General features: G+C 41.8%; 2 protein-coding genes across 2 annotated transcripts in view; one reads left to right on the top strand and one right to left on the bottom strand.

Annotated features, from left to right (window-relative positions):
* lrrc17 (leucine rich repeat containing 17) overlaps nucleotides 1-7,887 on the top strand; it is a 23,995-nt gene extending 16,108 nt beyond the window's left edge. The window contains exons 4-5 of the mRNA XM_062383075.1: nucleotides 3,369-3,524; nucleotides 6,303-7,887. Of these exons, the coding sequence (XP_062239059.1) occupies nucleotides 3,369-3,524; nucleotides 6,303-6,730 (584 nt within the window). The 3' untranslated portion in view covers nucleotides 6,731-7,887. The remainder of the gene's footprint in view (nucleotides 1-3,368; nucleotides 3,525-6,302) is intronic.
* On the bottom strand, nucleotides 7,885-13,472 carry LOC133948979 (ras-related protein Rab-19-like). The gene is made up of 4 exons (XM_062383076.1): nucleotides 12,726-13,472; nucleotides 10,131-10,314; nucleotides 9,360-9,463; nucleotides 7,885-9,266 (listed from the first exon to the last, which is right to left on the bottom strand). Exons 1-4 carry the CDS (start codon nucleotides 12,918-12,920, stop codon nucleotides 9,084-9,086), a joined length of 666 nt encoding a protein of 221 aa, XP_062239060.1. The 5' UTR covers nucleotides 12,921-13,472; the 3' UTR covers nucleotides 7,885-9,083.
* Nucleotides 13,473-13,539: the final 67 nt, after the last annotated feature.

Raw genomic sequence — 13,539 nt, 5'->3', positions numbered from 1 at the left:
GTGGGCAGTAAGTCAGCAGAAACACTACGAAACACTAATGTTCCATGTTGTCATCTGAGAAGGAGACAGAGGTATAGAGAACGTGAAAGAAAGAACCATGTTAAATTACACAGAATTTACAGCTACCTTGATGCAACCATGCAGGTTTAGCTGCAACATTTTTTTTTTAAATACTTGGAGAAAAGACTCCTCCTGTCGAGTCTGTGGCGTGAATCCAAACCACAAAATTAACTGCAATGCACACAGGTGACCTCAGTGTAGTCTGCGCTCTTAAAAAAATTAACTGCTTCCCGTTTTACTGTCCAAACATCATGAAACATATGGCAGCACCTGCTCCAAACAGATTCAGTATCGTGCAGCTGTAGCTAAACCCTTCACAAAAAGTAAGAACAATGTATGGAAAACAGCACATAGTGGAAATGTCCAGATTTAAGTTCTGCACAATTACCGTCATGAATCCTGCAAACAGGTTAGCCGTACTATTTACGGCAGTGTGTGTTATACTAATGCATCGTCGACATATGTTTAACTTCCATGTGTTTTGGCCTAATAGCTAAATTGCTGCATAAAGTGATTCCAGCCGGGCACTTCAATTTAAAGCAGGGTGAATTATGAAGTCCCACAGAAATGAAACGTGTATGGGAAACGGTCCAAACGTAGCACAAAGCAACTTCCCCCCCCCCCCCCCCGAGAGTGAGAAATGTGTGCAAAGTAATGACATCTGCAGATTCAGCAAAAGGTATAAATAATAAAAGCCGGGTTATGAACAAGTGACTTTCATTTCTGCTGACATGTACCTGCTCTTTCACCTTCTCTCTGGTGTGTTTCTTCCTCCAGCAGTAGAGGCACACAGCAGATGTTAAAGTAGGAAAGAGTCTCACTCTTCTAACTAAGAGGTTTGCTCCGTTAAGAATCGCAAGATGCCTCCCGGCCCCTGATAAAGACTCGGACTTCCTGACAGCTACATTTAGCTCTAGGAAGCAACCAGAATGAAGCCTTAACATCGCAAATCAAGATAATGAACAAGATGATCGCTCTCTTTTCTATCTTTGGCTCGGCCTCTTCCTTTCTTTCTTATCCCGAGAGAAATACACTGTTTAGGACTTTCAGGTCGTGGACATCACTCATCCATAGTCACTGAGTCCACAGTGGGAGATTATCCTCATTACACTATAAAACACACTAAACCACAGATGGATCTCTGTTGGACAGAGGGGCCTTGGATTTGGCTTTAAAAGCAGAAGTTTGATCTCCGCAAAGGGAACCTGGGAATCTGGGTCTTTGAGCGCAGCTTAAATTTCAACACCCCCCCCCCCCCCCCCCCCCCGCCCCAGCTTTTCTAAGTTGCAGACACATGTCCACCTAGGATTCTCTTCAGACCTCTGTATGTACATCCACACTACTACCTCTTCATTTGAAAACTCTGCTACACACACGCCTGCTGTCAACACTACACCGGAGTCTTTAGCGTTGCTGGAACAGAAAAGCTTGGAAACGCTGCTGTCCCCGTTTCATGCATTTTTGGGGCTGGTCAAACATTTGTGAATACATCGGTGTTCCAGCAAATCATAGCGTGGCTTCACTTGGAGCTCAAATCTGATGACCTGCAATATTCATTCACACTTGCAAATGTATGACCGGGTCCTGATTCTGGACAAACAGACATGGAGACGATTGAAAATGAAGAAGTAGACTCCCACAGCCGCTTGCTGAGTTGTTTAGATCACAACGCAGCCTTCACTGATTTATTAGGCTCCCTTTGACATGACATGGAAGAAAACAACCGGCATCAGCATCAGCTCACACTGTACAACATGACATGGACAATTTATCTCAAGTGCCGCTGACTCTATTGTCTTTGCTGTCAGCTACTGTGCTGTTCCATTCTGCATTTTACTGCTGACATTTGTAGGTCATGAGCTATTATCCAAGCATTCTGCGACGATTCTTTTGCAAGGCGGGATGCACACGTCCCCCCTGGTCACATGACAAGTGCTTCCAGGCGTCTTAGTATGGACAAGGATCACTGATAAGGAGCCAAAGCACTTGCATGGACAGAAATCAATTTAGTTTAAAAACACAGTTTTCAAGACATTCTCGATGTGGAGGACTGACGGCTTGTAAGATGGAACCTAAAAGGTCTCCACAGTCTTTTGCAGCTGTTCGCTCTTTATCGCATCATCGAAACTACATTTCCTGAGTGCACTGGCTATATGTGTGCACGTATGTTTACAGGAAACTACATCCATAATAACTGGCTGCATCCTCTGTGGCAGTAAAGACTGCAACATCTGCATGTAAAAAGAGGCTGTGTGCATTCTTTCCTGAGCAAATTATATCGTCTGTGTAAATAAATATATGCAGGAAACCGGTTTACTGGAACTTCATACACACATTGCATGCGTTCTTTTTTTCCTCACTTCTTGATAATAAAGGAGTCATTTCATATTAAAGAAAACCTCGCTTGTTATTGGCTCGCTCACTTCTTTCCTCTCATCTGCAACCATTTTGGGAACCGCTTCAAAAACAATCACCCCTGTTCATTTTGATGATACAGGTCGAACGGACCGCCTACTCAGATCTATGCGAAAAATCGATACATTACAGATGTGAACTTTCGAGCAGTTGATTTTTACTCGAGCAGACGCCGACAGATGAATGACTTCAAATTGTCTCCAGAACGTGTTCATCCCAGAAACTCATGCAACAACAGTCCTTACATGAATCTGGATGTATTTAACGTCTGCATAGAAGCTCCACATATTCAGCTTTTTCGTTTTTGGAAGCGAGAAATCTTTATTTTAACCGTCCCAACACTGTAGATCTCAGAATTGCTTCAGTGTGGGACATTTGATTTAAAGCTCCGGAGAGGATCTGCTATTGACATGGGAATATGCGGGGGAATCGCTGTTTCTTACATTACACTCTTTAAAAGGTGTGTGTGTGTGTGTGTGTGTCTGTGTGTGTGTGTGTTTGTGTGTGTCTGTGTGTGTGTGTGTGTGCGAGAGGAAACAGTCCTCCCTGGCACAGGAGTGAAACAGTGTTATACACGCCGTCACACTCGTCATCTTGAAAACGTTAAGTGCTGCACACGGCCCACACAACATCTTGAAAATGGATAAAGATGCAGACAGATAGGATTTCCACATCTCCTCTGCATCCGACTGATTTCACTTGTTGAGCACAGCAGCCTCCATCCTGTAAACCTATCATGTATCTGTGTTGTTTGTGGTCATATATAAATGAACTCAACATAATAAAAGGATCGAGGGAATGAGTTTAACCTTTGACATCAAATAAGGGACAGTCATTTGTCTTCTCTCCTCTGACGCCTTCATGTTTGTTTTATTGATTGTCTCCCAACGCAGGTTTGGATCACATCCCGTCTGACCTGCCGTCTGACATTGTGAAGATGGATCTGTCCAGTAACATCATCAAACATCTCAGGCCCAAACAGTTCCTGCTGTCCAAAGACCTCAAGCTGCTCAACCTGAGCAGCAACAGCCTGCAGCGTGTAGACAGAGGTAACACCGCCTACTATCTGTACCACTTATCCTTTTAAGGGTCACAGGGGGGTACCTCGTTGGCGGTAGTAATGATAACATTTATTCATAGAGCACTTTTACAGCATCAAATGGAGCTAAGGTGCTTTACACAACAAGAACCGCAAATTAAACTGAACATATTTAAAAACATCTCTCAGTAAAATTAATTTAAAAAGGATTAAAGCAATAAAAGAAAGTTGAATTAGTTAAAAGAGGGCCATAAAAATAAGAGTGTCTTTTTAAACATCGTCTAAATTTGCCTTAAAATCAACATTAACACGATAAATATTTATGACGATAAAAACGTCGTTGATAATTTTCAGGACGAATGTCACGTATGTTTATTTATTTTACGTTTAAATACTATTCTACAATAACTCATCTTTATTGGTATTGACAGATTTTGAAAAACATGCCCTCACTGTTTGCACAATGCATAAGCAATATATTAATATATATTGAACTTTTGTTGTATTTCTATTGACAAATAAAAAGCGATAATTATTGATGTTGTTTTATTGCCAAGCCTTAGGACAGAGGATGCATTTCTAATATGTTATCGGACTTTGTTCCAGATCTTTGGGTTCAACTTGCAGACAGCTGCTTCACATAACCTCAAAACAGACATCACATGCATCTCTTTTAATCTCTTAGTGTAAATGCTGGTTCTGCCTCAGCATGGGCACCATTATATAAAAAAAGTGCAGACTCATTATCCTCCCCAGACTAATGATGTTTCTGCTCACGTCTTCCTGTCCAAGAGGGAATCCTTAAAAAAAACGTCCCCTTCTATTCATTATCCCGCAACACATGTAAACAATCATCCTGAGCTCCAGCCCTGCTGCATGCAGAACTATTTGGAAAACATTTGAAAACTTTTGGAAGGTGAATATACACTCTGAGAGCTCATGATAGCCACAGACATATTGTCTCAATCATGATCTCTCCTTTTAATCTTGCAAAAAAAAGAGGAAGTTTGACTCGTTTTCAAGAGGTTGTTTATTTAGGCTTTTTAATCTTGACGATCACCAGAGACGCAGAGAAACATGAATTAAACGGCTCTGGCTCACTTGGATTATTATTAATACTTTAAATGCACTGTTTCTTTGCAATAGTCTTTCGTTGTGGGGTTTGGCGATGTCTTGTGCCAGGTCATTGTGGGTTTTTTTTCTCTCCTGGCAAGACAACAGTCAAAATTGACTAAACGATAATTTGGACCCTTACAGCAAAGTGGGGTTTATTTGAGGGTCAATTTGGTGCAGAGTCCTGTGACTAATAACCTAACATTTAAGGAATTGTCACAATGCGGGGTCTCCATCTTTCTGGAACCCAAACACTGCAGAAAAAATTATATTTCTCAATACATGTAAAAATCCCTGTGGATGACGTTTTGTTACTGTGAGTGAGGCAACAATGAAGGAGCATGTAATTATGTAATGGTCGGACAGATGCTACACTAATGTTTGTAGCTATGGTGATTTGAGAGATTAATATCGTGTTTAATTTGTCATGGAGCTTTGTTGGCAAGATCAACCCAGATTATTGGAAACCTGGGGGGTGGTAGCATTCATTTATCTCCTCAGTGGTGATAATGATGCTATGCATGCAACATTTTGGCTGGAAAAATGTAATGTCACGGTTTGAAGCGTCAGTCTCAGCGGGCGCTCTGTTGTTGGTTCTCAAATCCTGGAGGGAGGGCCGGTCAAAACACTTGGAGATTAGTTTTCTCTCTGCTTTGCATCTATTCATTCATTCCATCATTTGATTCAGTAGTCAAGGACGGTGAGATCATCAAGGTTTAGAACAATGAGCAGATGGAAAAAGAATTATGGAGACAGGCAGCTGGTTAGCCTAGCTTAGCACAAGGCTTAGCACAAAAACTGAAAAGCAGGAAACAGCCGGCCTGCCTGGCTCTGCCCAACTTATTGAAAATGATCAGTTTTAGACTTGTCATTTTGTGAGCAGGCTTTATCTTGTGACGCCTGAAGGGTCCAGCAGTGTCCAAATAAGCTTTCTTTAAATAACCTTTATCAGTTTCCTATCGCAGTGGTCAAAAACCAGCAAATAGCTATTTTGAGGTTCGGTCCAACGAGTCGTTTTCCCGTTCCTCCTCCTTCCACATCATTCCATCTGGGCCATCTTTAATGTCAAGTGCTAGAGAAGCAACAACAATAACTTTTGGAGTCAGTCCTGAGCGTACATCTTCTTCTTCTTTCACGTCTCTATCTCAGACACGTCATTATTTTCATCATATTTGCAGACGTCTATATGTTCACCCTCCTTCTTGTCTCCACTGTCCCATTAATCCCACTCAAACCCAGTCTGATTACATTATCTGGAACCTATTAGGGACACAAACAGTCCCCTTTTTCACTCAAGTTAGTTCGATTTCATTACTTTTTCTGGGGTACAGCTCATTTCACATCCATAAAAGGGGAACTATATCAAAGACTCTTATTGCTATCAGAATGATGGCAATTCAGGTCGATTGCTTTGGGCTTGGAAGGAAGAGCAAAAGAGGGACTAAATGTTGCTCTTATATTCACCAGGTAGCCAGAAACTACAAACGAATGCTAATGCTACTGTGTGTCTACAGAGTATGTAAATAAGCAGCTGACAACTTTGAAAATATTTGTATTATTACACTAAAAAGTTGTTTCATTGCTCCAGGATTGGTGCCAAAAAAAAGCAACTAAAACAGAAGATACCAGGGAGACAATATTAGTTTAAATATTGATATTTTTCTTCCCTTCCCAGCTGCATTTGCAGGCCTGCTGTACCTCCGTGAGCTTGACCTGTCCAACAACAGCCTCCATTACTTCCAGTACGGTGTACTCGAGGACCTCTACTTCCTACGGAAGCTCTCACTGGCCAACAACCCATGGATCTGTGACTACAATATCCACTACCTGATCTACTGGCTCAAGCATCACCCAGGCGTCTCTTACACTGGCCTGTTCTGCAGCGAGCCGCGGGAGTTCAGGGGCTGGCGCGTTGAAGACTATGTCAAGACCTACAACGGGGAGTGTCCCAAGGATAAACAAATAGGGGGGGTTGACACAGGACAGGGAGGACAGGGAGATTCGGACAATGAAGCACAAGAGGCGTTGGGGGAGACTGAGCATCTGCTTCAGCACCTGAAGCAGAAGAAGCGAAAAAGGTTTGAGATCATCAGGCTGAGTTAAAGCGGAGATGGATCAGTGGACTGGTGTGGTTTAGAATGGAGGGAAATGTACAGAAGAGGCCACAGGGTGGTCTGTGGACAGGCTGGAGGACGGATTATTAAAGGCAATGATTTGTTGTTCAAGTAAAGACATGATGAGCGCAAATACAAATTTGGAGTAAAATCCAGAATTTTGGCTTTTTCTTATGATTCTTAAATTTGAAGTCTTATTGCTACGTTTACCTTTAAACAAGAGGTGTAGGGAAATGCTGTTTGAACTTTTGTTGTATCTTTTTATTTCTTTTTAACAAAAGTTATCTTTCTGTCTTTTTTTCTGTCTTAATTAATGTATGATATTGTCGACCTGTTTTCTGGGAATAAAATTGGGTTTATTTTTTCTGAACATGTGTTTTTACTAGATGATGCACAGACACGATGGAGAGAAGAAGGTGGGATGAAAGCAGATCGCTGATTTAATGAGGACATGAAAGTTCCAGATAGACTTCTCTGGGAATCCACCACATGCTAACTAGATAGAAAGAAAACGAATTGTAGAACAATCATCTGAACTCATATTTCAAAAGACAGTTGATAGAAAAATGCAGGGCTGTTCAAATTAAACTCATGGGCATGTGGGGTAAAAAGCTCTATTCACATATTTGGAAAAGACAGGAGGGAGGCCAGTCTCCATCCAGTAAACACTCTATGATGTTTCTGTCTAGTCGCTTGTCGCCACCATTATGAACTTTGAAAAACAGTTTGCAATGCATCCTGGGATAGGTCGGCCCGAGAGGGGTCCACCCTCCTGAGCCTTTCTTGAGGGGACGCACTTTTAAGGAGCCTTTGAAATGGAACAGCCGGGTTCTTTGGCTGTGATGCATTTTCAAATGCCCCGTCTGAAGGATGCAGCCGCTGAATTGAGACACAGCTATAGACTGTCACTGCCAATCCTATATTTCATTTGACATGTGAATTATGACGAATGACAGAGATTTCGATGTTGCATAGACAAAGAAGAAGTTTTGTGGTGTGTGTTCCCTTGATGAAACTCCCAAGTCCCGGGTGCTTAAACATGGTATTTCATATCCTGCTGTCACTGAAGGAGTAAAACACACAGTTTAGCAATGAAACTCAAATAAAGTTTGTTACTGAAAATGAATAAAAAATGTTTCACAGTCACTGATTGATCATTTATTGCTTTAACACTGGAATCTTTAGTTTTGGATGAAGGCCGCACATTTTTTCCCCCCTCATGACAAAATGGATAAAAGGCAGATTGGCTGCATCAGTGTCAGGAACCACCAATCAGATCTGCTACATGACTTCCAGGTTGGCACTGCACCACCGTCCAACCTGGCACTGAACACAAAGGAAGGTTATATCCTGGACGGGAGCCTTGTCCGATTACGTTAAGTTTGGCCGTTGGGTTTGTAGGAAGTGACCTTGACAAAGTGGAGCCTGAAGGGTGATTTGACTTATTCCTGTTTACTGGGATGCATTGATGTTCCTTAGTGCAGCCACATGTGTTTTACATTAACTTGATCTTTACTGTGTTTGGCAATGAGCAAGCTTTAGTTGTGGTTTAATGTGGACACAGTGCCCCCTAGTGTTAAGAAAGAGGTGGTCCTCAAAACAAAAAGAAGACCATACATCCCAATAAAACCAGGTCTCATTAAAATGTGTGACTGTTTAAAAGTAAACATGCATAAATTAGGTGGGGGTGTGGCTCAGGAGTTAAAGGGGATTGTCCAGTCAGCAGAATGTCGGTGGTTCGATCCTTAGCTCCTCTGGTCTGCATTCAGAAGTCTTTGGGCAAATTGTATGAACTGTATGAATATGAGAATGAGTTACCATTTACCAAAAGTGGCTGATTAACTTTCTTCACAACCTTGACTCATTGTAAAGAATCTTTTTTCCTCATGCATCATCATGCAAATTGATCAGAATCCACTTAGAGCCCATTCACAGTCTACTACAGATATTTGTAAAGATGTAAAGCACAGTCAATCACTGGAGGAGATAAAACTGTCCAGATGCAGTTTATGTAAAGGAAATTGTTCTTTATGCAGCTTTACCACAACACCAATGGCACCCGCTCGTTTCTTATTGTCTCGATGGCGAACGCTCCTCGTCGTAGCGTTGACTCTCTCGTCCTTGCAGCACCAAGTGAGCAAATCCTGATTCTCTTAAAAGTACATTGAATTCATTTTTCAATACTTTTCAATATTTGTCTAATTCTTGGAGGTCTTGGCCTCAACGAGGTCTCGCTCATTGTTGAATTTTCTTCCGTTCCTCTTCTCCAACATTCATAATTGAAGTGCCCTTCATCTCTTTATGTCCAACCGTTTATCTTCCCTGTTCTGTCCACGTCCGAATCAGCAACACGACTTCTTCTCTGGGGGTTCGTAGGCACTGACTAATCCGTTAACCGGCCGGGAGTCGGCCCCGAGGGGAACCCGGGGCGTGCTCCTCGGGTCTCCCTGGTGGACGTTGAGGCCGTTGCGATAGATCAGCTCTCTGGCCATCATCATGAAGGCCTCCGCCACGTTCTGACTCTCCTGGACACAAAGGTTGGATAAAACAAATATGAATATGAATCAACTTCCAAACGCCAGCTGAGTGTTAGATATGTGTGCGTGAACAGTCATTACCTTTGCCGATGTTTCTAGAGCAGCGAGGATTCCTCGCTCCTTTGCCAGTTCGCAGGCATCTTCAAACTGAACCTGACGCTCCGGCTCCATGTCACATTTGTTACCTAGATAGAGACATTGAGAGCACAATGATGGAAACTTAAGATTTCTCCTAACACCGAACACAGGGTTGTATCACTGAAGTTGTTCTACATTTTAATACCTTCTGCCAAAATGGTAGTGTTTTGTTTCTATGTGTGTTTGTTTGTTAGCAGCATTACGCAAAAACTACTTCCATGACATTTTGTGGAGGAACCCATTAAATTGTTTATTTTTGGTGATCCAGGAATTTTTCCTCTTTCTTTAACACTGCGAATTAGAGCGTTGATTTCTCAAGCATAATTCATGGATCCTGATGATGATGATTTTAGGACTTGGTGGAGGTAATTGCTCTACTGAGTGCCAGTCTTGTTATTAATGCATGTAGTTTACACACTAAGTGCAACACCTGAACAAACTTCCTTTTATACATTGAACACAAACAGTTTAATATACATACAGGTGTTTTTTCAAGTCATTTTTAATGTGATAACTCAAATTTGATTCTGAATCAAACATTTAAGTCAAACAACAAATGTGTGTGTAAATTCACTCTCTTGATAGTATTTTTCAGTACATACTCATGACCAAAATAATAAACTCCATACTCCATGCTAGAAAATAGATTATGAGGAATACAGGGATTTATGTTCCGTCTTTCACTATATTCTCAAAAGTTCACACCAGGCTCACCTATGAGTACCAGCACCACGTTGGTTGCCCCGTACAGCTCCACCTCCTTGATCCAGTGTTTCACCGAGTCAAAGGTCGAGCGTCGTGTGATGTCATAGGCGATCATGGCGCCGTGAGCGCTGCGGTAGTAGCTCTGGGTGATGGTACGAAACCTCTCCTGACCTGCCGTGTCCCACACCTGGATCTGTCACACACAAACAAACACACACACACAAACTGTGAATCAGCTGTAACAAACTCATGAATACATACCGTTTATACACATAGATAGATGTCTGGATGTATGGCTCATACACAACAAAATTAGAGGATGGGGCTAAAACAACACACACACACACACACACACAGACACACACACACACACACACACCAACACCTCCTTGGTTCCTGAGCATCTCACAGACCATGTAAGCGTGGTAACAGCCTTCATAGCAACCAAACCAGACTCACCAGCTCAACCTCCTTCTTTTCAATCCCCTTGTGAAAAGGTTTACTACTATTTCCCCAGTTTTTTACCTTTCGAAAACCCAACAAAAGGATTATTTTCATATTTTGGTAAAGAAAGAGAATCTCACATTTACAACATGTTTATATTCACAAATGTTAAGTATAGTATGACGTGGAAGTATATTTGTTTATTTATTCCTGAATGGGCAAGTTGTAAAAACAAAAAACTGAATAACAGTAATAGAAGTAGTTGTTATTGTAGTAGTAATAGCTGTAATGTATTAGTAGTAGTAATAGTAGTAGAAGTAAAAGTCCTTGCAGCAGTTGTAATAGGAGTACAAGTAATAATAATTGGCACTTGGCACAGATAACCATGGATACTCAGAAATACGGAAGTGAACGCTCTCTGTCTCAGGTGGTTCCCTTTCTGCAGCCTCGGGCTTCAAACCGTTCGTTAGAGTTGAGGTGAAAGGAAAAAGCTGCAGCTCCTCATTGTTTGGTCTCCTGAATGCTTCACTGTCAATAACCTGCATGTCCTTCATTTGACTGTTTTACTCTAACATTTACACCCTGTGCTGTTGATTAATAATTGACAGAAAAAAAAAGAAGTGAAAATAAAAAGGTTATTTGCGCTTCATGAAATGAGACCGGGGAAATCATAATGGTTATATATCAGGGGCGGTAACCTTCGTCACGGCAGTTCTCGTAAACTGCTCACGCTCAACAACTTATGACGCTGACTGTGTAAGCATTTGCGTCACAGTTCAGTTGATCTCGTTTGTTTGGAGGAGAAAGCACGCCTTGCATTTCTTTTTTCTTATCCTCCAGTCACCAAACTGGCTTGTCCACAAAACAAGACAGTTCCTTTAGGTGTGTTTATGTGCGGGTGTGTGACGCCCTGTGGCTGCAACCAATCCACAAACAAGCCTTCAGCTACAAGGAGAGAGGTATACAAACAGAGAGGGAAATGAACTATGAAATCAGCAAGTGATATATTTTATTTGACCATTCTCGGCTTCCTTACTTGTAGTTTCTGCCTAATTTGGGACAGTGACTACAGTGATAACACATTTATCAATATAAATAAGTTTGCAAATAATTTATCAGTGAGTTGGGGTTGATAGGAAATGTGTACGCCTGTATTTAACTATTCATATTCCGTTTAAATTGAAAAACTGAGTAAATAGAAACAATAGACTTAAATAATTGAGAGTTAAAAGACTGCAAGGTAGCAGATGAGGTCAAGGTCTCAAACTAGACATGAATGTATAGCCTGAGAGAAGAAGTGGGTCTTTCGTAAAGATTAAAAGTTCTCAGGGGCTCTGTTGTCCTCCTGGTTTTATTTTTACACATACAAAAGCTCCAGCACAGAAACCTGACGGACAAGTTCTTCGTGTGAGAACCTCGTCTGACCTGTCTTGGACTTTGTTGAACCGATTTTATCATAGAAGCAAGACTCACTGTCGCTCTTACAAACATAGAGAAACCATGATTTTTGACTGGAGCAATGTGTTTGCCCCTTTCAAGCATCCATGCAGTGTCATTGTCAGAACCAGCGAACTGAACCACACTGATGATAATGATAGGGGACATGCCGCACGCATCACTGGAGCTCATCAGGGTTCACGGTGATAAATAAAAAAATATTTTAATGCCACATTAAATGCAGTTTATTAGCCTTTTCATTGATGGTGATAAAATATGATGTAGAACCTGTTCAGGGATTGTTAATCCCAGTATAAAACAGCACTTCCCGATGCCTGGTATAAAACGGATGGATGGAATAAAACAAATTATAAATTCATTGAAGTCTGGAGAAAGTTGATACTTCCTTAGCTGTAGCAGCTAGCAGCAGTGACAACCCCCAGTTGTATATGAAATCATTCTCTGACCAACTTACTGTGTTTATAGTTCAGACTAAGGATCATGAGTTTTTATGGCTTTTTTTTAGGGTCTGCTGATATGACTGTCATTTGCATAACTGACTTGTTGTAATTGCCCTTGCACTTCCTATGCCAAACCTTCACTTTCTATAGTCACCTGCCGGGAGGCTCAGTTTTGGCGTTAGATTTTTGAATACATGAATTATTAAAGCTGTTTATATCACTGCGGCTGTGTTGGGGAAACAGTACACAGTACAGCACTAACCTTCACTCTCTTCCCCTCGACGTCCACGGTGCGCACGGTAAAGTCCACGCCGATGGTGTTCTGCTGCCTCTCTGCGAAAATCCCAGACTTGAAATTCTGCACCACGCAGGTCTTGCCCACATTGGAGTCTCCGATGAGGATGATCTTGAACAGGAAGTCGAAGGAGTCGTCATGCTCGGGCCCTGGGGTCTGCATGGTGGAGGTTACAGAGGGGGTGACACTGGAAGAAAAGCGCCTTCCTGTGTGCTGTGTAGATGCACTTGACCGGTTAGGACTTTATAATGCTGTCGAAATGTCGAAACCCCACTTCTTCTCCTTCCAGGCTAGATTTCAAGCCGCAGAGTTAATTTCGTTGAATTCATTCACATGTGGCATGTAAAACTGTTTTTACTTTGTTTGCCGAGATGCAAAAAGGCTGCAATTCACAGGTCAGAATCCATTTAAGTTTTGAAACTGATCTTTTTTTTAAATACTAACAACTCTGTCTTGTAATCCATTGTGTCCTTCTCTGGGCCCGTCTCCTCTCCGGCTCCTTCTCAGTTGTTGACCCACTTTGCAAAAGAAAGCATGAATACACATCCCATCCTTCTGTCAATCAGAGAGAAAAAGGAAACTTCCTTTCTATAAAACAGGAATTTAAAGACATAAACACCTCCTGATGTGTGATCCAGCTGCTGCTCGCTCTCCCACGTCAGTCTTCTTTCCTGTTCTCTCTTTATGTCCTCCTCTCAATCCGTTTTTCCAGTTCTCACCGTCTGACAGCCTCCTGTGTGTTTCCACCCTGCACCTGTGGTAACAATAGAAACCTGACCCA

This window comes from Platichthys flesus, chromosome 23 (assembly GCF_949316205.1).
Source record: "Platichthys flesus chromosome 23, fPlaFle2.1, whole genome shotgun sequence".
Classification (NCBI taxonomy): Eukaryota; Metazoa; Chordata; class Actinopteri; order Pleuronectiformes; family Pleuronectidae; genus Platichthys; species Platichthys flesus.
This window is presented reverse-complemented; position numbering and strand designations above follow the sequence as displayed.